General features: G+C 42.6%; 1 protein-coding gene across 2 annotated transcripts in view; it reads left to right on the forward strand.

Annotated features, from left to right (window-relative positions):
* The window catches only part of LRRC69 (leucine rich repeat containing 69), an 87,805-nt gene that overhangs the window by 1,067 nt on the left and 59,905 nt on the right, over positions 1-26,833 (forward strand). Inside the window, exons 2-3 of one of the 2 annotated variants that reach the window (XM_055303551.1) lie at positions 18,006-18,132; positions 21,909-21,981. The exons of the other annotated variant lie outside the window; for it this stretch is intronic. Of the exons in view, the coding sequence (XP_055159526.1) occupies positions 18,006-18,132; positions 21,909-21,981 (200 nt within the window). The remainder of the gene's footprint in view (positions 1-18,005; positions 18,133-21,908; positions 21,982-26,833) is intronic. 2 annotated transcript variants of the gene reach the window in all.

Raw genomic sequence — 26,833 nt, forward strand, 5'->3', positions numbered from 1 at the left:
AGTCATAAAATTATTTGAACTTGTAACCTGTGGCCACATCTTTTCAAAAAACAGAGTAATACAAACTCCTCCCTTTAATGGTCACTTTCAAAAGTGGTTACAGGACAAAGATTTGGACTTTTCTAATAGGACTGAGGAGTTTCTGTGCAAAAGAATCCAGGGTTTGACTGGGCCATGAGTTAATTTTCTCCTACTCGATTTTTGTTTCCCATTAAAGTAACCCAGTGCGTTGTTTTAAGAGAATCGCGTACTGCAGAAGGCTTATAATAGAAAGCTGCTATCTTCTGTTCCACTCTCCCTCACCCCAAAACCTGATCTCCATATATAAACATTTTTCACTCATCTTTTTTTCCTTCATTTGTCCATTTTAGGTATCACTCTCCTTCATTCTTCCAAACACCATTGGTATACTTCGTTTCTCCATCGTTTAGACTTGCTACACCTTCGTTTCTTCTCTTCCCAACGGCAGTCTCTTTTTACTCTGTATGATGACTGCGTCAGCATCTCTAATCCACCTTCAGCTCTCCCTCCCTCCTCCTCACCAGAAATTTTAAACTTGTTACTTTTATAAGATGTCACCACTTAGGCCGCATCCCGTTAAAACCGTGGTTAAATATTTGTCTCTTGGAGAATTCTGAAATGTGTCTCATTAATTAAATAACCTTCATGCAGAGTTGATTAATGTCTCATGATTACATTTTCTTCTTCATGTACCGTTTCTGTTGCCTTGGAGTTTCCATTCACCTTTCTTTCATTCTGCGTCTTTTGCCTTTGTCATGGCTTCCTTTTATTTCAAACTTGATTATCTTACGTGTTCTATCAAATGTGCTTTTCCGTGGAGTGACTTCTCCCCCAGGGTCCCCGTCCTCCTGCCCCGGTCTAAGCTGATTAGCATCTAGGTTTGCTGGATACTGAGTTGAGGGCATCACTTTGTGGTTTCCCTGAGTTGGACCCATTGTTTCCTCTGGCCCATATTTTCCACTTTCTTAGTTGCCTTTCTTATTTTGTAAGAGTAAGCCTCCAGGTGCCATCCTCCTCCAGGTATGTGGTGGTTCAAATTTTTTTTTTTTTTTTAACTCTTACATGGCTCAAAGTTTTATGTATTCTTTCATGTTTGGTCAGTAGCTGTTTAGTAAAAAACATTAAAGACTGTAAAATACATTTCCTCAGGGAAAAAAGCCTGAGTCTGATTATCCTTACTGTGTCATCTTCTCATAGCTCCCCCAGTCCTTTCCTCCTTATCCTTTTATTTATGAAAGTCCTTAAATTTTGACATCTGTTTGCTCACAACTTCCTAAAATAGGGAGCTGGCTAAGCTCAGCCCTTACTTTTTTTTAAAAAATAATTTATTTATTTGAGAGAGAGAGAGAACAAGCTGGGAGAAGGGCAGAGGGAAAGAGAGAGGCAGGCTCCCCACTGAGCAGGGAGCCCGACATGGGGCTCGATCCCAGGACCCCAAGATCATGACCTGGGCTGGAGGGCTTCAGGCTTCACCGTCTGAGCCACTCAGGCGCCCCTCAGCCTTTCTTTTCAAAGAAGAATTCAACTGATTTAGAAAGTAGGCTTCCTGTGGTCTACCTTTAAAGCGCTTTGCAAGTCAGATTCAGGCAAATGCCATTATTATTCAGCTGTTCATGAACTAGCAATTTTTTTTTTCATGTAGCGTCTCCCCAGTTGTGGAATTTTGAAAAAAAGTCAATCTCCACTTTATAATGGAAGTTCTAGAAGCAGCTTGAATAAAATGTGCTGGAAACCTTCCAAAGATATAGATTGTTCATATAGTTCAGAAATGCTGCACATCGTTCCCATAGTTTCTAGCAGAGCGGACAGGTGATAGTTTCAGAAAAGAGAGAGGTAAGAGGGGCTGCTCGCCCTGGAGGAGCATTTGGGAGACCTGGATATCTTAACTGGTTCAGCCACTTACCAGCTAAATTAAAGATGCTTGATCCCCCTGGGTCTCAATTTCTGCCTTCATTTACTCAATCCGTACCTAAGTATTGAGCACCATCTGTGTCTCAGGCACTAGGAACTGGTGATTCAGCAGCAGATGAAAATCCCGGCCTTCGTGGAGCTTCCATTCCAGCCAGTAGAGCTGTAAGAAACAATCAAGCAGAACAAGCAGGACGCAAGGCAGTGGTCACTGCTAGGGAGAGGACAGCAGAGAAGGCAGGTAGGACATGTGGCATTCCAGCTGACACGTGGAGGACTGATGGAAGCCACAAAGTGTCCTCGTGATCTTTACAACCCGGTGATAGGTCTGTCATAGTTCTAAGGTCATCATTCTTATTCTGATCATTTTCTAATAAAACCCGATTGTTTTTTTTTTTTTTTAAAGTTAGTTTGAACTCTTTCTTGTATTCCTTCAAATCCTATCTTTTTATTACAAAGTATTGAAAGTATCCCCCTACCGGGCAGCCCAAGTAACTCAGTGGTTTAGCCTCGCATTCTGCCCAGGGCGTGATCCAGGAGACCCAGGATCAAGTCCCACCTCGGGCTCCCTGCATGGAGCCTGCTTCTCCCTCTCTCTGTGTCTGTATCTCTCTCTCTGTGTGTGTCCCTCATGAATAAATAAATAAAATCTTAAAAAAAAAGAAAGTATCCCCCTACTACATTTTGCAGGGGGGTGGGGGGGTCCATACTGTGCTTACCTTTTGGACTAGACTTTTTTAAAAATTATTTTTATTTTTATTTTTTTAATGATTTATTTATTTATGATAGAGAGAGAGAGAGAGAGAGAGAGAGAGAGAGAGAGGCAGAGACACAGGCAGAGGGAGAAGCAGGCTCCATGCCGGGAGCCCGACATGGGACTCGATCCGGGGACTCCAGGATCACACCCTGGGCTGAAGGCAGGCGCCAAACCACTGAGCCACCCAGGGATTCCCCCTAGACTTTTTTTTTAAATCATCGTAGGAAGTCCGGTTTGCCCCAATATTCTGATATTTGGTCATATTTTCTACAAAATATTAAAATAATTTCGATATTTTTCAAGTCGCTAAAGCAAAAATGATACTTTTAAATTTCAGCACTCGTATAATGGTATCAAATAGAATAACAACATCAATCATTTCTTGAGAGCCAGGCACAATGCTAGCAATTGTGTTCATATTCAAGGAAGTTACTACCCTCACGTTGTTCATAAAATGCCCGTATGGTTCAGTAAGAGGTTAGGTCACTTGTCAAGGTCCCTCAACCAGTGAATACATCTATAACATGAAGTCTCTTTCGAGGTTGCTTTCAGCTCTGTTTCATTATTTATATACTTAGTGTAAAATTTGTCAGGGTGGGGTGTTCAATTTGTAGTTCTAAAAAGAAAAACTGGGGGATCCCTGGGTGGCTCAGCGGTTTAGCGCCTGCCTTCAGCCCAGGGTCTGATCCTGGAGACCTGTGATCGAGTCCCATGTCAGGCTCCCTGCATGGAGCCTGCTTCTCCCTCTGCCTGTGTCTCTGCCTCTCTCTGTCTCTCATGAATGAATAAATAAAATCTTAAAAGAAAAGAAAAAGAGAAACTGGGTTGCCTAAAGATAGTAGGTTTGATTGCCACATGGATTGACCCTGCTTGACCATTTGTTTACATATGAGTTTGGTCTTCTTGGGTCTGTGCTGGTCCCAAGGATGCAGATGTGGAAAACACACGAACACCATCTTCTTGTTTGAGGAAGAAGCTAAATGTTGATAGAGGGGAAGCCCAATGCCCGGCACAGAGGAACTTTTCAAAGTTACAGCTGCTCTTACGGTCACTCTTATACTTGTGGTGTAAGTGGCAACTGGGGCAAAACGGGAGGAGGTTCTTTAGAAAATACGAGATCCTTCCTCTTCTTTCTTTGCTTATTTGACTAGTGAAACTTGGGGACATTTCAATCCCTTCTGATGACATGGGAAAGAATGAGTTGATGGCCGGTCGTTCGGGTGGGAAGTGCTGGGATGGCAGCAGCGCTAGAGAAGCTCTTCCTCTGAGGCCCTGGTGCGGGGCACCTGGTGAACCACAGCACATGGCCTTGGGCGGTGGGTGGAAGCCCTTTGCAGGGTCCAGCTTAACCAGCTTCCCCAAGATAGCCGGCATCTGTACCGGTGCGGGCCCGGGCGTAGGGGCCCCTCCAAGGCTCGCAGGCCCGGCTGCCCGGAGCCAAGACACGGTGTCCCGGAGCCTTTCCTGGGACCACCAGCAGTGGACAGCAAATAAGGCCGAGCCTGAGCACAGCCAGGTAGTCTGGGAGTTTGTTGCTGTGTCTCTCCTCTCTGCTTTTCCTGCTTTACCGTCCTCTTCGGTGACCCCTACCCGGTCCACGGCCTTCTCCCTCGGCCCCTCCGCTGCTTGCTTGCTTCTTCCCACCCAGCCTCTCCTCCTGTTCAGCAGTTAGGCAAGCCTGGGTGGGTGACGCACTGCTGGGTGTTGGCCAAGTGGGAGAGGACGACCGTCTCCACGTGTCCCCAGTCTCGGACTTAGTGGGGAAAGGCGGTCCAATATACACTGAGATGTGAAATAACATTTCTGAAAAGCGCCACGAGGGAGAACTGTACTGGGCCGGGAGCATCTCTAGTCAGAGACGTGGGAGAAGGCGGCCCTGAGAGCGCAGGGAGCGGGCATCTGTGGGGTGAGCTAGGTTGGCCTGCCCCCTCCCTCCTTGGGTGTCCGAGGCGACAGTAGGGAACTGATGTCCCCTGTGCTGGTTGTCAGCATTTTCCTGCCCTTTCCACGGGAAATCTCTTCTTCCCCCATCAAGTAGGTAAAGCCTCTGTTTTCTGACCTGGCCCTTCTGTCAAGCAGGGATTTACTATCCTGCTTCGCTCTATCCTGTCCAGGTACAGAGGTACTAGGGAGTTCCTTCTTTCCAAGCTCCTTCCTTCTTCCTTTGCCTCTGCTGCTCCCCCCCCCCCCCAGCCTGTGGTAAGCCTCCTGCACCCTCCTGTACCCTTTCTGGAACTTCAGCTTTCCGACTAGCTGGCAGTCAGGTGTCTGGAGGACCCTCAAGCCTCTTCTCTCACTTGCCCGCTGGGTGATGTGAAACGACTCTGCTCATCTCTCTATGCCCCACTTGCCTCGTCTCTAAAACATGCTTTGTTACTCCTAGCACCTAAAGTTGTGTCAACGTTACCTTGTACAGGACGCCTCACCATACTGCTTACTCGGAAGACTTTAGCCCTTACCCTCATGTAAGCATCCAAATGCTTCACTCTTCCAAACACTTCAGGTCTTACATTTTAACTGAATGTCAGTTCTGTGTTGTAATTCCTCCTTCCTGATAATGTGAAACTCTTGTCTCTGTTTCTTCTGTTTTCTTCCTTAAGAAGCTTCTGACAGAAAGATAAATAAATAAATAAACACATAAATAAATAAATAAAAATGAAAAAAAAAAGAAGCTTCTGACAGGATGCTAACAGGTAACACTTTGTTAATGATTTTACTATGAATGCTGATCAGAAAATCCATCTTATGCTGGATGAGTAGGACTTGCCAATTCCACGACACTGGGTTTAACTTTGGGCTCCAAGGGCACAGGGCTTAGTTGTAGAGATCTTCAGTGATTAGATGCCAGGCTGGACCCTGGAACCTTTGCCTGTATTTCCAGTGAAATTACAATTGTTTTGCTAAATCTGATTATATACTAAGAAGTTGCTGCAACTTCTAGTAGTTAAAACTATTAAATAATAGTTCTGAAATTTGCAAAATTATTCAAATAAACAGAATCTTGCAGGAAGAGCTGGACTTAGAAGAAGCATTTGGCAACTGTATTAAGCTGTAGTTTTAGGGGCACTTGGGTGGCTCCGTGTCTGAGCATCCGCCTTTGGCTCAGGTCATGATCCCGGGGTCATAGGATCAAGTCCCACACCGGGATCCCCACAGGGAGCCTGCTTCTTCACCCTCTGCCTATGTCTCTGCCTCTCCCAGCGTGTCTCTCCTGAATAAATCGATCAAATCTTTTCTTTAAAAAACCCTATGGTTTTAAAGATGCCACAGATTCCTTAGAGAAATTTTAAAAAGGCAGTGCTAAGAATTAGCAGTGAGCTTTAATGCTACCCTCTCCCAGATATACCTTGGTCATACACATGCTATTAAAAAATATAAAAACCCCATTAAAAAATTCCATTAGTCTTCTCTCATTGATTTGATTCAATTATTTTTATTTAATAGTTTACAGAACCTGACATTGTACTGTGCATTACTTAGGTATAGTGAATGGAAATATTCATTATCCTTAAATAACTTAAGGATTAATGGTCACATACTAGCTAAAACATATATATATCTATTATAGGCAAATGATCCAATAGCTCATTTCCAAATGGTATCATCAAGCATGATTTAGTTCAAAAGACAACCAGATAAAATGGACATTTGAACTCATTTTTTTAAAAGTTGTATGTATTTATCTTTAGAGGGGATAAGGGGCAGAGGAAGAGGGAGAAAGAGTCTTAAGCAGACTCTGCCTTGAGCGTGAGTGACCCAGGGCTTGATCTCACGACCCTAAGATCATGACTGAGCAGAAGCCAAGAGTCAGGGGCTTAACCAACTGTGCCACCCAGTCACCCCTGAACTCAGTTTGTTTGTTTTTTACACTTTTAAAAATGTTTTTATCCAAGTTAGTCATAGATATCATTTTTAAAATCAAATAAGCAATCGAAAGACAAAATAAATAGCACAGAGTTTTCAAGTGTAATTAACAGCTACAAACACAGCATAATTAAGTGTTAGGTTTAATTATGTTGCCTGGTGCAAGTTCTAGGCATACATATGATGGCAGGCACGACACTGAATTAAGCATAGGGGTTACTCAGAATGAGCAGACAGTTAGAATAAGGAAAGCATGCAGACCCTTAGAAGGAAGTAAATCAAGCCAGGAAGATTGGAGCTGACTGCGTTCAACAGATACTCAATTAAAGAAAAAAAAAAAAGACATGGAGCCATAATGAGTATTCCTCAGTGTGAACCATTAGCTTACAGAAATGATCTAACCATTAGCTTGCAGCATTCAACTATCGTTTATTGAGCAACTATTATGTTCCAGACCCTGTTCTTTGAATGTTAGATGAATCACAATGTAATAGTAGAGGTAAATCAATCACTAAAATATGAAGCAGAATAATTGGTCATAGAAAGCACACAGTGCCATACAACTACAAAAGGAAGGTGGCTTCCTGGAGAAGGACGTATATGCCAAATGGGAGCAGGAAATATAGAAACCTATTATAATAACTGAAGAACTAAGGTAAAGTGACAGTTTAATGGAAACAGAATCCTGAAACACATTATCACTAGAAACAATAAAAAAAAATTTTCCCATCAAAATTGACGAGTTAGCAGAAAGTCATGATTCTGTGGCCAACATTTTTCTCTCTTCTCTGAAAATGTCATCGAAAAATGGCTGTGAGAGAACAGAATGGTGGTTACTAGAGGCTGGGGGGTGGGGGAATTGGGGAAACCTTGTTTAAAGATACAAAGTAGTAGATAATACGTCATCTTACACAGCATAGTGATTAGAGTCAATAATAACTGTATTAAAAACTACAAAGTTGCTAAGAGACTAGATCCTAATTGTTCCTAGCACAAAAAGGAGATAATTATATGACCCGACAGAGGTGCTAGCTAAAGCTATGGTGGTAATCAGGCTGCAGTTTATGTATGTATCAGGTCAACATGCTGTACACTTTAAACTTACAAAATGTCATATGTCGGGATGCCTGGGTGGCTCAGCTGTTGAGCGTCTGCCTTTGGCTCAGGGTGTGAGTCCGGGTCCCGGGATCGAGTCCCACATCGGGCTCCCTGCATGGATCCTGCTTCTCCCTCTGCCTGTGTCGGCTTCCTCTCTCTGTGTCTCTCATGAATAAATAAGTAAAGTCTTAAAAAAAATGTTATATGTCAATTACATTTCAATTTTTTTAAAGTGGCTTTGAATTTATAAATCTTTGAAAAAACTAGTTAGAAATCATTAAGAAAGTGGTTTTAACCACGAGACTCTTCATGATAGAGAACAAAACTGAGGGCTGATGGAGGGAGGTGGGTGCGGGATGGGCTAGATGGGGCATGGCTATCAAGGAGAGCACTTATGATGAGCACAGGGTGTTATACGTAAGTGATAAGTCACAAAATTTTACTGCTTAAACCGGTATAACACAGTATGTTAACTAACTAGAATTTATTTATTTATTTATTTATTTATTTATTTATTTATTTATCTAGAGATTTTATTTATTTATTCATGAGAGACACACAGAGAGAGGCAGAGACACAGGCAGAGGGAGAAGCAGGCTCCATGCAGGGAGCCTGACATGGGACTCGATCCTGGGACTCCACGACCACAACCTGGACTGAAGGCGGCGCTAAACCGCTGAGCCACCCGGGCTGCCCAACTAACTAGAATTTAAATAAAAATTTGAAGAAATTAAAAAGGAAAACAGGTTTAAACTTGGAAAACTAAATGGAAGTGCCAACATATATCTATGAAGCACCTACTGTATTTCTAGCACCGTGCATGTCCAACATTTTGTATTAGGGTCTTCTTGATCTAAAAGATCAGGTTTAGCATTTTATAATATCTGCTATATTCCAGGCACTTTATTGTATTGTCTCTAATCCTTAAGAGAGCCCTGAAAAGTAGATACTAGTATTCCTATATTTTATTTATTTATTTATTTATTTATTTATTTATTTATTTATTTAATTTATTCATTCTATATTTTAAAAGTAATCTCTACACGCAACATAGGGCTTGAACTCACAACCCTAGGATCACGAGTTGCATGCTCTACTGACTGAGCCAGCCAGGCACCCGATCCCCATTTAAAAACAAAACAAAACAAAACAAAACAAAAAAACCCCCCAAAACCCTGACACTTAGAAATTTGACTTGCCTGAGATCACATAGCTAGTACATTGCAGAGCAGATGGTCTCCAAATCCTGTGCTTTGCCGACCGTGCAATACTGACTAAAGAGTGTGAATGCCAACAGAATAAGAATATTTAAAATGAGAATTCCATGTACTGCATACAAGACAATTCCACTGTGTGTGAATATATATATATATACATGCATGTATGTGCACATACATGATCATTCTGAACAATAATATTTTTTTAATAGGCAGCACATTATCATAGACATTATATAGTAGGAGAAAACACAACCATGTATTTCAAGGGGGGGGGGATACAGATAGGCTGTAACTTAGAGGTATGAATAGGCCTATACAATCAAATAAATCAAATTTAGGAAAAGTTGGGACAGACACTGTTTGGGACAAATATGCTAAGATGCAGAAAAGACTATAGGGAGACTGAAAACATTTAGGACATTGTTGGGTAGGGCAATTCCTCACGGACTGGTTATTTAGGCAGCTGTTTAAATGTAGTAGGACTGGAGAAAGGAAATTTAAGTACCATTTACACACATCCCATTCTTTACATTCTTTGGCTATGTAATTCTGCAGGCAGGCAGTAACGATTACAGTTTTAGGGCGATTGCAATGAGATACACCTGAAAAAGATGCACCTAAAAGGAATTTTGAGACTAGGAATGGTGACTGACTGACTTTGGGTGTAGAGAGAGAAAGAAATTCTAGGCGATTCCAAACTTTGGTCACAATAGCTGATAGGATTACAAGGATGGTGGGTGCATTAACCAAAATGGGGATGGGAGGAACAGATCTAGTATGCCCACTGACATTGTCCAGTTTTAGACTTTGAATTGAGAGTGACAGCATCACATTCATTTGAGATTCTTTTGAGCCAAAACCAACAAGATGCAATTTTTACAGGGATGACTGTAAATTCCTACATTTGAGAAAAGAATTCAATTGCACAAGCCCAGGATGTGGGTTATCTCCTTCACAGTTATCTCTTTGGCCGTGGGTTTTTGATGGCCACACACAAGATCAATTATGCAACAACAATGTGCCCTGCTGCTGAAAGAGGGCATGACATGTTGGGCTGCATTAATAGAAGTGCAGTCATCTGCCCGAGGGAGAGTCTGTGGTCTCCCCAACATCCATGCTAGGCGATCACATTTCCTTGTCTCACCCTAGGCGCCATGTTTCCAGAGAGGGGTGTGCTTACAAAAATGAGAGGGTGACCAAGACAGTGAGAGGTCTGGAAATTATGTCCTGAGGGAAATGGTTAAAGAAGGATGGAACAAATTCAGGGGGAATATGATAGCAATCTTCAAATATTTGAAAGATTATTATGTGGCAGAAAGGAGGGGGAATAGAGCTATTTTTTAATGACTGCCATGGGAAGGGTTAGAAGTTAGAGAGAGACTGACAAACAAAAAAATGTATAAATAAAAAAAGTAAGGAACACTTCCTAAGAAGCGAAAGAACTGCCTATTACTGAATGAGTATATAAGGAAGGTGTATAGTTGCCTCCTTGCATTTTATATGCTGTACCAGGTGACTTATAAAAGTTCTTCCTCAGGGGCCTGGCTGGCTCAGTGGGTTAAACGTCTGCCTTCAGCTAAGGTCATGATCCCAGGGTCCTGAGATCAAGCTCTGCATTGGGTTCCCTGCTCAGTGGGGAGTCTACTTCTCCTTTTCCCTCTGCCCCTCCCCTTGGTCCCCTCCGTTGATTTAAATGAATAAATAAAATCTTTAAACAAAAAGAGTTCTTCCTGATTGTAAGATGCTATAATCCCTGGTCATGGTACCATGAGAAACCACTTTGGAGAAATGGTGTCTTTCAATCTATGGCAATATGCTAGCTTCCAAAGGACAGGAGAGTTATATTCTGAATACGTCAACAGAAAGTTCATTATAGAAAATTATAAATGTAACATGAGTTTCAAACTCATGCAGTAGCGGTCTCTTATATGGCTAAAGTCCTCCCTCTAGGAACTACCCATAACCACAGAGTGTTACTAGTAAAACACTGAATGGTATTTTTGAAACCCTTTGTGAATGGAATCCCATTTGGAATAGCCTTGTCAAGGCATCTCAAATAGTTCATCTCAAACAACTTGTCAAGGCATCCCAATTAGCTCACCTCAAATATTGCCTTCTCAGAGAGGTCTTATCTAATGGCCCGATCTGGCTTTGAGTTACCTTTTTTTTTTTTAAGATTTATTTATTATTTATTTATTTGAGAGAGGGTGAGAGAGAGTGAGCACAAGGTGGGTGGGTGGGTGGGGAGCAGAAGGAGAGAGAAACTCCAGCAGACTCCACATGGAGCGCAGAACCTGACGTGGGGCTCAATCTCAGGACTCCAAGATCAGACCTGAACAGAAACCAGGAGTCTGATGCTCAGCCGACTGTGCCACCGAGGTACCCAACCTGGAGCTACTTTCCAACCCATTAACCCATTTTCTTTCCTTTCCATGAGGCACTTAACACTAACAGAAATGATCTGTTTGCTTATTTGTTGTCTCTCTCCCCTCCCAACGTATAATTCAGAATATCGCATTCAGAAATATCTGTTTGCTTATTTGTTGTCTCTCTCCCCTCCCAACGCATTCAGAATATCGTGCGCATAATACACATATAATAAATATGATTGAATTAATACAACATTGAAGTTGAGTCTTGAAGTATTTCTCAAGGGAAATTTAGTCCTTGTTATAGTGTCTCTGGAACTTCTGTATAATTTATGTAATCTAGGCTGAAACTCATGTATTTGCCATAGTGACAGAGGATAACCCACAGTCTTTGGAGTTACCATCACCTCTATGAATTTAAAGGTAAAAAAATGAATCTTCTTTTAGTTACCTTTCTCTATCAAGAATCATTCTGGTTTCATTCACTTCGTCCTAGTTTTAACTTTAGAATCCTTTAATTCTTGAGATCTTCAGTTGAGCCCTCTTCATCTTCTATATGTCATTTTGAGCTCAGATTTTCACATGGTAGCCTTTTCTAGCCAAAGAGCCATATATTTAAAATATCTTCCAAAGCAGGTGCCTTTTCCTGGGTCATCTATCCATTTTATATCACCTTCTTTGGAGCTGTTCTATCAGAAAACCAGCTGTGGCTGTCAGCTACCCTACCATATTTGCCCAGATTGCTTTTCAAAATTACGTTTCCTCAAACCTCGTACATCTCCTCCTCCAAGAAAATGGTTTTGCTTCACATTTCATTGAAAAAAAAAAAAAAGATACTCTCAGTCAGGAAAACTCCCTCATCCTTCTCTTACCAAATCCATCCAGGGCCCTGATCTGCATGTACCTTCTCCGCCTTCCTTCCTAGAACCTCAGTGAAGGCTCCCCACTCTTATGTAGGGTCAGCACCCACTTATACTTTGGATCATATCCTCTCTCATTTTCTAAAGGATTTTGATTCTGAAATGATCCCTCTCCTTAAATCATTAGTTTCTCATTCTCCGCATAATTATTTTCATCAGCATGTAAATAAGCTGTATGATCTTTTCTTTTTTTTTAATAAATTTATTTTTTATTGGTGTTCAATTTACCAACATACAGAATAACACCCAGTGCTCATCCCGTCAAGTGCCCTCCTCAGTGCCTGTCACCCATTCACCCCCACCCCTCACCCTCCTCCCCTTCCACCACCCCTAGTTCGTTTCCCAGAGTTAGGAGTCTTTATGTTCTGTGTCCCTTTCTGATATTTCCCACACATTTCTTCTCCCTTCCCTTATATTCCCTTTCACTATTATTCAGATTCCCCAAATGAATGAGAACATACACTGTTTGTCCTTCTCCGATTGACTTACTTCACTCAGCATAATACCCTCCAGTTACAGCCATTAGAAATGACAAATACCCACCATTTGATCTTTTATTTTCAAAGAAAAACCCTCCAGCTCCCTGATAGTTTTCTAAGATCCCTTCATAGTGAAAGTTCTTAAGAGAATTGTCTATTACCCACTATCCTCACTTTTCCTCAGCTTCTCCATAGCCCACATCAATCAGAGTTTCTTCCCCAGTTCTTCACCCCTATTGCCGAGGTCACTGATGATTTTCATGTTGCTAAATCCAGTGGTTATTTCTATGCTTTTATTTTGCTTAACTTTCCCTTAGGATTTGGCCTGCATCTTCTTTTTAAAAATAACTTCCTTTTCCTTTTCTTTCTCCTTGGCTTCTGTGACACCATGTATCTTAGAAAACCTAAGTCATAGATTTTTGTAATTTATTGAAGCTGTGCTCTCTGTAGAAACCTGTAAAAGTGTGAGGAAGCAGATCAGAACAGGGAAAGAATCAAGGTTAAGATATGATCTCAGGAGAAATTTAGCCTTAGCTTTATTCCACCAGAGTTCTGGAACATGCCTTGTACCCAGAGGCAAAGGAGTGTGGCTGTTTCATCCCTGCATTCATTATGGGGTATAGGCTGCCTTGGGAGGATTGAGTAGAGGGATTACCTTCCAGGCATAACCTTCCAGGCATCTCTGGCTGAAGCAGTTCCTAGTGGCCAAGGTAAACTCTTCAGAGAAGGATGGAATAGAAGTCCTTAGCAGGAAAAGTCCAGTTCCTGAGGACTGAGCCCTGTCTCAATAAAGGAGATCTGCCATATCAGATGCTGTCGGTGTCCCATCCCCTCTGTCCACCTCACTGGCCATTCCTTCTCCTCTGCTAGGATCAATCCTTCTCTCATACTCTCACTCTTGGTATTCTCTTATTGATCCCACATGACAACTCTGACTTGGGTGAAGGCTCAAATTTAACTCTTTGGTCTTGACCCCTTTAGAGAGTTCTAGACTTGCATTTACAACTGCCTACTTGATATTTCCACTTCAAGGTCTAAAAGACATCTTAATTTTAATATAGATAAAACAGAACTCTTGATTTCTTCTCCTTCCCCCAAACCTGCCCTTTTCCTAGTTGTCCTCATCTCAGGTGTTCAAGCTCCAAAGCTTGATTGTATCCATGATTCCTCTCTTTCTCTTATATTTCACAACCTTCTGGCCCTACTTCCAGAGTATATCTTACATCCATCCACTTCTTTGCACCTCCATCACCACCATTCTAGCCCAAGCCATCCTCATTCTCATCTCTCATCCTCATTTCTCATCCTCATTCCTCATCCTCTTTGCTTGACCACTGCAATCCTGCCTCTGAAAAGTGTGCTATCTCTGCTCTTCATCTCTAGCTCCCCTGAAGACTATTCTGTAGGCAGTTGTCAGAGTGCTGCTGTTAAGTTATATGCCAATTAATACCATATTTCCTCAAAACCCTATACTCATTTCTCACTTTGCTTAGAATAAAATCCAACCCTTCACCCTGGTTTACAAAATCATGAGCAATCTGGCTCAAGTACAGCTTTGCAACCTCATGTTTTGCTGGGTTTTCCCCTCCCCATTATGCTCAGCCACATCAGCCCACATCTCTTGGTTCCTCAACTACATCAAAAATGTTTGTGTTTTGGGGTCTTTATTTTGGCTATTTCTTCTTTCTTATCAGCACTCAGATCTCAATTTAAATATCAACCTCCATGACTAGTTTCCTTGGACAACCAATCACTATCTCTTCATTCTTTTAATTATATACAGAGCACTTAATGCTATCTATTATTTTTCTTATGTTCTTATTTAGCCATTCACTTTTTCTTTTTTCTTGAATTTAAAATCAGTTTAGTTAAACAAAAAAATCAGTTTAGTTGGGATCCCTGGGTGGCGCAGCAGTTTGGCGCCTGCCTTTGGCCCAGGGCGCGATCCTGGAGACCCGGGATCGAATCCCACATCGGGCTCCCGGTGCATGGAGCCTGCTTCTCCCTCTGCCTGTGTCTCTGCCTCTCTCTCTCTCTCTCTCTCTCTTTCTCTCTCTCTGTGACTATCATAAATAAATAAAAATCTAAAAAAATCAGTTTAGTTAACATATAATGTATTATATTTCAGGGGTAAAATTTAGTGACTTATCAGTTGCATACGACACTTAGTGATCATTGTATCAAATGCCCTCCTTAATGCCCATCACCCAATTACCCCATGTTGCTACCCACCGTCCCTCCAGCAACCCTCAGTTTGTTCCATATAGTTAGGAGTCTCTTATGGTTTGCATCACTCTCTGGTTTTCTTTAAAGGATTTTATTCATTTATTTGTGAGGGACACAGAGAGAGAGCACAAGCACATAAGCAGGGAGTAGGGACAGAGGGAGAAGTAGACTCCCGGCTGAGAAAGGAGCACTACACGAGACCCGATCTTAGGACCCTGGAATCATAACCTGAGCCAAAGGTAGAGCTTAACCAACTGAGCCACCCAGGTGCCCCATTATCCCTCTCTCTTTTTATCTTATTTTCTTTCCCTTCCCCTACATTCTTCTATTTTGTATCTTAAATTCCACATATGAATGAAATCATATAGTATTTGTCTTTCTCTGACTTATTTCACTTAACATAATACCCTCTAGTTCTATCCACGTTGTTGCAAATGACAAGATTTCATTCTTTTTGTAGACACTGCTGCTATAAACATTGGGGTGAAGATCCCCTTCAGATCACTACATCTGTATCTTTGGGGTACTCAGTAGTGCAATTGATAGGTCATAGGATAGTTTTATTTTTGACTTTTTGAGGAACCTCCACTCTATTTTCCAGAGTGACTGCACTAGTTTGCATTCCCACCAACAGTGTAAGAGGGGTCTCCTTTCTCCACATCCTCGCCAACATCTGTCATTTCCCAAGTTGCTAATTTTTGTCATTCTGACCTGTGTGAGGTGGTATATCTCGTTGTGGTTTTGATTTGTATTTCTTTGATCCTGAGTGATGATGAGCATTTTTTCATGTGTCTGTTAGCCTTTTGTATGTTTTCTTTGGAGAAATGACTGTTCATGTTTTCTGCCCACTTCTTGACTGTTTTTTTTTTTTTTGGTGTTAAGTTTGATAAGTTTTTTATAGATTTTGGATACTAGCCCTTTGTCATTTGTGAATATCTTCTCTCATCCTGTGAGTTGCCTTTTAGTTATGTTGATTGTTTCCCTTGCTGTGCAAAACCTTTTATCTTGATGAAGTCCCAATAGTTCAATTTTGCTTTTGTTTCCTTGCCTTTGGAGACATGTCTAGTAAGAAGTTGTTGCAGCCAAGATCAAAGATGTTGCTGCCTGTGATCTCCTTTAGGATTTTGATGGGTTCCTGTCTCTCATTAAGTCTTTCATCCTTTTTTATTTTTGTGTATGGTGTAAGAAAGTGGTCCAGTTTCATTCTTCTGCATGTGGCTGTCCAATTCTCCCAACACCATTTGTTAAAGAGACAATCTTGTTTTTCCACCGGATAGTCTTTCCTGCTTTGTTGAAGATTAGTTGACCATAGGGTTGTGGGTCTATTTCAGCATCTTTTGTTTCATTCATCTATGTGTCTGTTTTTGTGCCAGGACCATACCATCTTGATCATCATACATTTGTAATATACCTTGAAGTCCAGAGCTGTGATGCCTCCAGCCTCGCTTTTTTTCAACATGGCTTTGGCTTTTCATGTCTTTTCTGGTTCCATACAAATTTTTGGACTATTTGTTCTAGTTATGCGAAGAACGCTGATTGTACTTTGAAAGGGATTGCATTCAATGTGTAGATTGCTTTGGATAACGTAGATATTTTAGCAATATTTGTTCTTCTAATCCATGAACATGGAATGTTTTTCATTTCTTTGTGTCTTCCTCAATTTCTTTCATAAGTGTTTGATCGTTTTCAGAGTATAGATCTTTTCCTTCTTTGGTTAGGTTATTCCTCTGTATTTTAGGATTTTTAGTGCTATCGTAAATAAGATTGATTGCTTGATTTCTCTTTCTGCCGCCTCATTATTGGTGTATAGAGATACAACAGATTTCTGCTGATTTTGTATCTTGTGACTTTACTGAATCCATGTAACAATTCTAGTAATATTTTACTGGAGTCTTTCCGGTTTTCTACATACAGGTTTTCTTTCATGGCTTCTGCAAATAGTGAAGTTTGACTTCTTCCTCATGATCTGGATGCCTTTTATTTCTTGTTATTTGATTGCTGGGGCTAGGACTTCCGGGACTATGTTAAAAAACAGTGGTGAGAATGGATGTCTCTGTCGTGTTCCTAATCTTAGGGGAAAACCTCTCAGTGTTTCCCTGCTGAGATGGCTTTTTCTTGAGGTATGTTCCCTCTCCCCCTATTTTGTGGAAAGTTTTTATAAAGAAGGGAAGCTGTATTTTGTCAAATGCTTTTTTCTGCACCTAGTGAGAGGATCATAGGGTTCTTTTATTAAGGTGGTGTATCATGCTGATTGATTTGTGAATATTGAACCACCCTTGCGGCCCAGGAATAAATCTCACTTGATCATGGTGAATGAATCTTTTAATGTACGGTTAGATTCAATTTGCTAGTATCTTGTTAAGGATTTTTGCATCCATATTCATCAAGCATATTGGCCTGTCGTTCTGTTTTTTAGTGGAGTCTTTTTTTTTTTTTTTTTTAGTGGAGTCTTTGATTTTGGAATCAAGGTAATGCTGGCCTCATAGAATGTATTTCCAAGTTTCTCCTTCCATTTCTATTTTTTGGAATAGTTTCAAAAGAATAGGTAGTAGCTCTTCTTTAAATGTTTATTAGAATTCCCTTGGGAAGTCATTCTGCCCTGGACATTTGGTTGTTGGGAGATTTTTGATTACTGATTCAATTTCATTGCTGGTTATCCGTCCTTTCAAGTTTTCTGTTTCTTCCTCTTTCAATTTTGGTGGTTTATATGTTTCTGGGAATTTATTCATTTCTTCCAGATTGCCCAATTTGTTGGCATCTAATTTTTCATAATATTTACTTACAATTGTTTGTATTTCTGTGGTGTTGGTTGTGATCTCTCCTCTCTCATTCATGATTTTATTTATTCGGGCTCTTTTTTTTTCTTTTTGATAAATACTGGCTAGGGGTTTATCAATTTTATTTATTTTTTCAAAGAACCAGCTCCTGGTTTCATGACCTGTTCTACTGTGTTTTGTTATTGTTTCTATACCATTTATTTCTGTTCTAATATTTATTATTTTCCTTTTCTGCTGGCTTTAGGTTTCATTTATTGTTCTTTTTTGACTCCTCTAGGGGTAAGTTTATCAACAAAAGTTCTTAATTATTTATCTCTTTTGAAGGTGAATAGTGCATGAGTTAATTAAATTTCTGTATGTTTCCAGTTGACGGCACTAAATCTGGGAAACAACCTTTTAGAAGAAATTCCAGAAGAGATGAAATATCTTACATCCCTGAAGAAGCTTCATTTATTTGGAAATAAGATTTGTAAATTTGCACCCGGAGTATGTGGTAAGTTAGTCAAAGAAGAGCATTATTATGGGATCAAATTTAATCTCTTTATATTGAACAAGTGAAAAAAGTAAATGAAATTTTACCTTTTAATCTTTTTTTTGTTGGAGATATTTATGCACTACTCTTGAAATTAAGGAATTTGAGGTACAATAGTGTCTTTTTTCAACTATTGCATTATTATTTCTGTAATGCAGACCTAAGAAAATAAGTTAGTATTAAATTAGTCAATTTTTCCTTTTCAGAATCAGGGTACATTTTAACTCTTAAATCTGGGGGCCTTTTCTCTGTGCCTGAGAGGAAATTAATTGAAAATCCAATCAAGAAAAGCATTCCTTGTTCTTTATACTTTTTATTTATTGTTTCAATATTAAGTTGCAATCTTTGCTCAAGATGCTAAGTTTAAAACCAATTCGAGGAAAGTTTTAAAGAAAGAATATGAGATCCAATAAGTGGCTTTTTTTGGGGGGGGTATTTCCTTTCAACTTGTAATTTCTCCAATAGGACACTCTTCCTATTTAATATAGGTAGAGGGGGGCTTAAGGGGAAAACACGTGACAAAGAGATGATTTTTATAGCTTCATTGAACGCTGTACATTATAGCTCATGTATAGCACTTCCTCATTCTATGTTTTTGTCCCTACTAGTAAAACTAAAGATATGTGAACTTTTGAGACATGGGTGCTATGTATAATCACTGTCATCACCAAGCAGCATTTATTAAGGATATCAATGCATAGGGAGTTAAATCAGGGGTATATTTGGCAAATAGCACAAATAGACTCTGCTATGATCTCTTTACTTTAAAACCTTAAATCACATATCCTGGAGAGATATTTTTTTCAAAACAAGACCTATAACAAACACTTATTGATGCTTATGCACATTATGTATGCAAACCCACAGATTCCGGGTTCAATTACAGTTTACTTAGATTATAGTTTACATAAGAAAAAATTAAGGGCATTAAAAAAAGACAATCTTATAAACTATTTTATAAACTACACTGAAGTAACAAACTTATGTAGAACGTGACATAGTAAATAATATTAAGTAACCTATTAATGCTAATAAAGAAAATTTTTTCTTGCGTGCCCTTACATTTGAGGTTTATAAAATATATGTAATCTTTGTTCAGTGCCCTTGCATGCCTGTAGTTTCTGTATTTCTTGGTTTTGGGCTGCTGAACATTGAAAATCCCATGTGAGTGACATAAACTATGTTTTATGTTGTGTCCTTACTATCCAAGAGCAGAAGTAGTTTGGTGTCAGGGAGTTGAGCGCCATCCAGCATGTACTACGTGATCCAGTCCCCCTGAGTAGACCAGACTGGGCAAGAGCTAGACTTGTGTCCCAAGATAGGCCAGGGCTCGTCTCTTTCTTGGGAATTGAGAAAATCTACAAGCTGTTTGAGCGGTCTGAGCTAATCGTGTGAACAAGACAGGGGTCGCAAATTGGTGCCTGTGAGCTGAAACTGGTTCCTAGATGAACGTGGTTCATAAACAAGTTGGCTCTGTTTCGACAATCTTTGAAAGAATTTGAATTAGGGCACCAAAACTTGCAAATCAAAAGAATTCATTAACAAAAAAAAAAAAAAAATTGGATGTCTCCCTCATTTTTGTCTGTTTTAAAAAAGGTGAGGCAACGTTGGAATCACATTCCCAGGGGCCCAGCGGCAGCCCCTTGTTGGATGAAGCCCAGTCCTGCCAGGGCGCTCCCACCAGGGCCCCCCTACCTGTCGGGTTCCTGTAGGCACCGCAGTTTGAGAACTGCCTTCCCTGCTATGAACAGTCACACGCTGGCGTTGTAGGATGGCCGGCAACACATGGACAAGTAGAGGAAATCTGCTCAAAGAGAAGGCCTGGGGCGTGGGGGTTAAAAGAGGAGGAGGGAGAGAGAGAGAGAATGTAGGTATGGAGCTGAGAGAAGCAGTAGAGGGAACGAAAACGCCACGTTGCGCGGGGGCGGCCTGAGGGCGCGTCCAGCGGACTGAGAAATTCCTGGGCGAGGCCGGGTACTTGCCTGGGGAGGGTGGGCGTCCTAGGGGGTCCTCGGAGGTCACGGCGCGGTTCAGGGGCTCAAAAGCACGAGGCCCAGGAGACCCGGGCAGGAGCAGGTGTGTGACCCCGGGGCAACCGAGCCCCCGAACGTGCGCGCACAGCCACACGCACCGGACGAGCCGCGGGCCGCGCGTGGCACCAGGTCACACGCCTACGGGCATATGCTCCCCCGTCCCCGTGCGCGGGCGCGGCCCCGCTGGCGCAGCCCCGGGCGGGCCTGAGGAGCGGCAGTCGCCGACCGCGCCCTGGGTCAGGGGCCCGTGGGGCTGCCTCGTGCGGGCGAGCCACGCCGCCGCCTTCCCCCACGGCCCGGCGCCCTGGAGCCGCATCTGGGCCCCGCGCGGGAGCCGCGTGCCCCGCACACCGTGTGCCACGCTCGGCGCTGCGGGTCCGGACGGCGGCCCAGGCCGTGCACAGGCCCCCCGCCTGCCCGCCCACGCAAGGCCCCCCAGGCCGCCCACGCAAGGCCCCCGCCCGCCTGCCCGCCCACGCACAGGCCCCCAGGCCGCCCACGCAAGGCCCCCCAGGCCGCCCACGCTGCCCGGAGCCCCGCGCGGACGCCGCCGGCCCAGGAGGACGCCCTCCCCGCAGAACGCGGCCGAGCCCGCCTCCGCGCCTGCGCGCCCCTGCGGAAGAGGCCCCGGAGCTTGCGCCTCGTGCCTGCCCGCGTCCACGCGTCCCCCTCCCCGGACACGCTCGCCGCGGAGCTGCGTGGGCCCTCGTGCACCCCGGACGCCCGCTCCGGGCTCCTCTCCAGGGAGGCCCAGCTGCGCGGCCGCAAAGACAGCGCCGTGGTGGGCGAGTCGAGTCCTCCAGGGGCCGGGGCGGGAGGCCGTGGGAGGCGAGCCCGGGTGGGTGCGTACACGTGCGGGAGGCCGTGGGAGGCGACCCCGGGTGGGTGCGTACACGTGCGGGAGGCCGTGGCAGGCGACCCCGGGTGGGTGCGTACACGTGCGGGAGGCCGTGGCAGGCGAGCCCGGGTGGGTGCACGTACACGTGCAGGAGGCCGTGGCAGGCGAGCCCGGGTGGGTGCGCGTACACGTGCGGGAGGCCGTGGGAGGCGAGCCCGGGTGGGTGCACGTACACGTGCGGGAGACTGTAGGAGGGGAGCCCAGGTGGGTGCATACACGTGTGGGAGGCCGTGGGAGGCGAGCCCAGGTGGGTGCACGTACTCGTGCGGAAGGCCGTGGCAGGCGAGCCCGGGTGGGTGCACGTACACGTGCAGGAGGCCGTGGCAGGCGAGCCCAGGTGGGTGCATACACGTGCGGGAGGCCGTGGCAGGCGAGCCCGCGTGGGTGTGCGCACGTCCGCCACGCCTTCCCCTGGGGAGACGCGGTGGCGCCTGGGCTGCTCGCTGTGGTTTTCCTGACGGGTGAGTGGGCGCCGCGTGGAAAGGGCACGCCGTGGCCACATCTGCGGGCACAGCCCTGGTGAGGCCCGGCGCCTCTGCAGTTCTGGGTGCCCGGGGCCGGAGAGCCCGTCCGTCCGCCCATCCGTCCGTCCATCGGTCCCTCCGTCGGCACCTGCTGAGCCTCGCCCCTGGGGAGGAGCCCCCGCTCGCCTCCGCCCTAGGCGGCCTTACAAGGACGTCTGTCCCGGCGGCCCCGAGGGCCTTGGCCAGGGCAAGAAACCAGAGGGACAAGCGTCGGGACCTGAAGAGGGCTCCGAGTTGTTCCCTGAGAAAGAGCTAAAGTGACTACATTTATTTTTCTGACAGGTGGCTTACAACACTTGATTCTGCTTAATCTGAACAACAACCGGCTCACATGGATTCCCCAAGAAGTCAGCAGGTAATTTGGTTTATAGGGACACTTGGGTAAACGCCCCCTTCTCCAGCCCCACCCTGGTCATCTGAACCTCGACCTCACTGCTGGGCTTCCAGGCCTTTGGGGTTTGCATCCGGCCAGGAGGCAGGTGAGGACTGAAACAAACCACTCATTTTAAGCAGATGATTCTTTTTTTTTTTTTTGGATTTTATTTATTTACTTATTCATGAGAGACAGAGAGAGAGAGAGGCAGAGGGAGAAGCAGGCTCCATGCAGGGAGCCCCATGCAACACTCGATCCCGGGTCTCCAGGATGATGCCCTGGGCCAAAGGTCAACCGCTGAGCCACCCAGGGATCCCCTAAGCATACGATTCTTTAAACCCTTCCGGGAAGATGAGAAATAGCAAAACTTGGTGGTCTAAGTATAAAAGTGAGGGTTTGAAACATAAAATTCTAAAGTTGATTCTATTAGTGATGTCCTGACTCTGAGGTTCTTGGAGTTTGCTCTGATACAGAGTCCGGGACTTCCGCTTTTATTTCCTGTAAGTTTTCGAGACCATTTTCAGCTTGATGGAAAAGGCAATGTGAAAGAAAAGTGTTAGATAATTAAAATAGCATTTTCATTTTAAAGAAAGCCCCACATTGTATTACCGTTAACAACAACAGCAAAATGCTGCGCATCTCATGCTGCACATCTGCACAGATGGGCTGCCGCTACAGTGGCTTTCTGGAGCCAGCTGAGGGCCTTGTCCTTCTGCAGGCAAAACACTCTCTTGGGTTTTTCCTCTGACAGATGGAGAGAAAACCCTACTTGGGTTTACTTGACTTTGGAGACTCTCTTTATTGCTTGTTGAGTAGAAACAGATGTATAACAACATAAGCGCATCCAGATTTTTAAGGGATACAAGACTCTGAACAGTCCTTAGCAAAGGGGTTTGTGCAGCACCTAAAGTCTACTCCGATTCACTTGTCTATCCCTCAAGCCAAAGTATTAGCCTTCCCAGAGAGATTTTCCCAGAGAAAGTAATGTTTTTAAGTCACAGTGACTAGGAAAAAAAATTTTAAGTGATCTAATTTCTGAAGATGAAGATTGTCACAGTGGAAATGCCAATACCTGTCTGCGTGTGCTTTCATTTATTTAGCTTATCAATGGATTTATGTATCAATGAAATAATGAAAAAGAGGGAAGATCTGGTGAGCTAGGTCATTGTGCAACTAGCCTTATGACTTTGGGCAAGTCACTTAACTGCACCTTGGCTTTCTTATCTCTAAAGGAAAAATTTTGGGTAGATGAACGTCAGAACCTTTACAGCTGTAACATGCTATGATTTCACAATTTATTAGGCTTGGATCTGCTTGGAACATGAAGCATAATATTCAAAGAACTGTATAAATCTATAGTGACGTGCTAGAAGATGGAATGAGATGCAAGGTTTCGCTGAAAAACGTCGGATTGCAAAATATATGAGTCTACCCTATTTTGTAGATAATTCTGATAGCATGAATTCCTGCTGGGTCCTGTATGTAAGCTGATTGGTCACCTCCTCAAGCAGGATTCCATTTTCTGACCTTGGGAATGTTTCTTCACCTTTCCATACCTCAGTGTCTTCAACTGCGACATGCGGACAATAATAGGGCCTATTCATGGGGGTGGTTTTGACAGGTAAATAGGCAAATTCGTCCAAAATATTTAGGATTGAGCCTGGGACATGGTAAGTGCTCAGTGGATGATAGCTTTTCTTATTATGGTTTGTTATTTTTATTCTTCCTTCTGTTCCTCCCATTAGTCCCTTTTTAGAGACAAAACACTGACTTGGTGGTGAATTTGGGAAAAGCATGGAGCGTAGATGGCTCAGTGTCCTCCTTTCACTCTGCCTTCATGTAAGCAGCTGCCTTTAGCAGGAAAGGCTGTGACTGGTGGGTATGGTGAATTCAGGGGAGGGTGAGTAGGAAGCCTGAGAATGTTTGCGTCGGCTTTGTGCTGATGTGTGATTCCCTTCTTTTTGGATGCCATGTCTTATTTCTCCATCGGAGGGGGAGAGTTCTGTTAGTTTACTTAAGCTACAGAGTATCAGTTCATGGACTTGGAGTCACACCTGGACAGGTGAAGAGTTTTGCCCTGAAACAACTCTGTCATGGGCAGGACTGCAGAGCCATAGAAGGAAAAGGAGAATGTGGGTATCCTGGGGACAGAGAATCTGAAAGAAAGAGGGAGAAAGGAAGGGATTAAGACAGTGGGCTCAGTTCTTTCTCCAGATTCTCCACTCAGGGAGGTTACTCTTCAGCCCACTGGAGAGGAGAGGGGCAGGGAGAAGCTCTATCTCCTGTAGTTTTTTCTTGGAAGAGTGGAAGTTCTCCCTGCTTCTGGCAAAGGTAACAATGACTTATCCTTGCTCTTTACTCAACCAACGAATGATGGCCATTTGCAGTAGCCTCTAGGCTCAGCTTTGTGCCTTCCAGTAAGGACACTATGAAAAGCCAACTGCCATGGTAGTGATTTCAGAGTAGAATCCATTAAGATCGTGATTACAACAGTGCTTAGTGAAGAGAATCTTGTCCCTTTCTGTTTCTCCACGGGACCTACGCCGCACACTTGCACCCTCTTGAACACTGGGTCATCCAGTTTTGACCCTATATCCTCTCTGCAAGGGCCTTTGCTCCTTATTTTACCAAGAAACTTGGGATCAACAGATCCCTTCTTTTCAGGCGTTTTATCTTGCCTTAAGTAGACCTGAAGGCAAAGTCTACTTCTTGCCTTTTCTCTCTTGCTCCCTCATTCTTTCATTTATAGCTAAACTTTTGTAAACTGCCATCTGTCTATTGCTTTTGTTTCCTACTTAAACCCTTAAAATTCTTTTCCCCTCTTTATTCTACTTAATATTATTTTTAAAGACCATTAATGTCCCTTGGGCAATCAAATCTACTGGCCTTTTCTCTCTACTGAATACAGATTACACAAAAATCACGAGTGTTCCAGTCAATGAGTTTTGACCAATGCACACACACCAATAAGGTATTGAACAGTTCCAATAAGGTGTTGAATATATGTACATTTCCTGAGTTCTTATCTCTCATAAGCAACTACTATTTTGATTTCTGCCTCTACAAATTAGTTTTACTTGTTCTAGAACTAAATAAATGGAATCATACAATATGTATTCTTTTGTGTCTTTTACTGAGCATATATATATATTTTTGAGATTCGCTGTATTGTTGCATTTGTCAGCAATTCATTGTTTATCCCTAAGAGCATTTCATTGCGTGAATTATGCCACAAGTTATTTTCTCCTGTTTATGGACATTTGGATTCTTTCCCATTTGGGGCTACCATGAATTAAGCTATTGTAAATATTCTCGTGCAAGCCTTTTTGTGGACATATACTTGATTTCTTTTTCGTTTCAATTCCTAGGAGTAGAGTTGTAGAGTCTTGGGGTAGGAGTATAGGTATATATGTTAATTTACTAAGAACTGCCAACAGTTTTGCAAAGTGGTTGTGCCATTTTACATTCTAGCAGCTTTAAAATGTTAACCATTTGTAGTGGGTATGAAATTATATCTCATGATAGTTTTAGTTTGCATTTGCCTGAAGTTGAGCACTTTTTAATATTCTAATTCCCCATTTATATGTCTTCTTTTGTGGAATGTTTGTATGATGTATTTTTTCCATTGAAAAAAATTGTATTTTTTTTCTTAGCATTAAGCTATAAGAGTTCTTTATATATTCTGGATTAAGGTGCTTTGATAAGTGTGTATATTGCAGATATTTCTTCTAGTATATGACTTGCCTTTCAATTTTCTTAATGGTACCTTATTTTTTTAAGGGTTCTTTAATTTTGATGAAGGCCAATTTTAAAATATTTTCATTTTAAGATTAGTGCTTTTTGTGACCTTTCAGGGAAAGAAATATTTTCCTACCCCAATATTATCAATGTATTATCCTATATTTTCTTCTATAACATTTATAATTTTAGTTGTTATATTTAGCTGTATGATTCATCTCAAGTTAATGCTTGTGCATAGAGTGGAGTAATGTCAAAGTTCACTTTTTCCCCCCACATTATTCCTATATTTTCTTCTACAAACTTCATAGTTTTAATTTTTATATTTGGATCTATGAGTCATCACAAATTAATGCCTGTTTGTGATGCGGGATAGTAGTTAAAGTTTATTTTTTCTCCATATGTTTATCCAGTGGTCCTAGCACCATTTGTTTAAAGATTTTCTTAATTGCACTGCCTCGACACCTCAAAAACCAAATGACTATTTATGTGTCTATTTGGACTCTCTCTCCTATTGCATTGAATTATTTTTCTATAATTTCTCTGAATACTATCTTAATCACTGTAGCTGTATTGTAAACTTTGAAATCAGTTAACATGAGTCCTCTGACTTTTCTTTTTTATAATAGTTTTGACCACACTAGGGACTTTGAATATCCATTTTAGTTTTAAAATTCATTTGTTGATTTTTACACGAAGAAACCGTTAAGATTTTTATTTGAGAGAGCGCCTGGGTGATGCAGTTGGTTGAGCATCCAACTCTTGGTTTCAGCTCAGTTTGTGATGTCAGGGTCTTCAGAGTGAGCCCCATGTGGGGCTCTGTGTTAGCATGGAGTCGGCTTCAGACTCTATCTCCCTCTGCCTCTACCTCTCCCCATTGTGTGCACTCTCTTTCTAAAATAAATAAATTTTAAAAAAGATTTTTATTTGGGTTGAGTGGAACTGTAGATGAATTTGGGGGAGAACTGGCGTCTTAGCAATGTTGTTTCTTTTCATATATGAACAAGACCAAGACATATCTCTACTTTTATTTAGAGCTTTTTAAAATTTTCTCAGTCATAATTGACAGTTTTCAGTATTGGAGGCCTCTCCTATC

This window comes from Nyctereutes procyonoides, unplaced genomic scaffold, assembly GCF_905146905.1.
Source record: "Nyctereutes procyonoides isolate TBG_1078 unplaced genomic scaffold, NYPRO_anot_genome, whole genome shotgun sequence".
NCBI classification, from domain to species: Eukaryota; Metazoa; Chordata; class Mammalia; order Carnivora; family Canidae; genus Nyctereutes; species Nyctereutes procyonoides.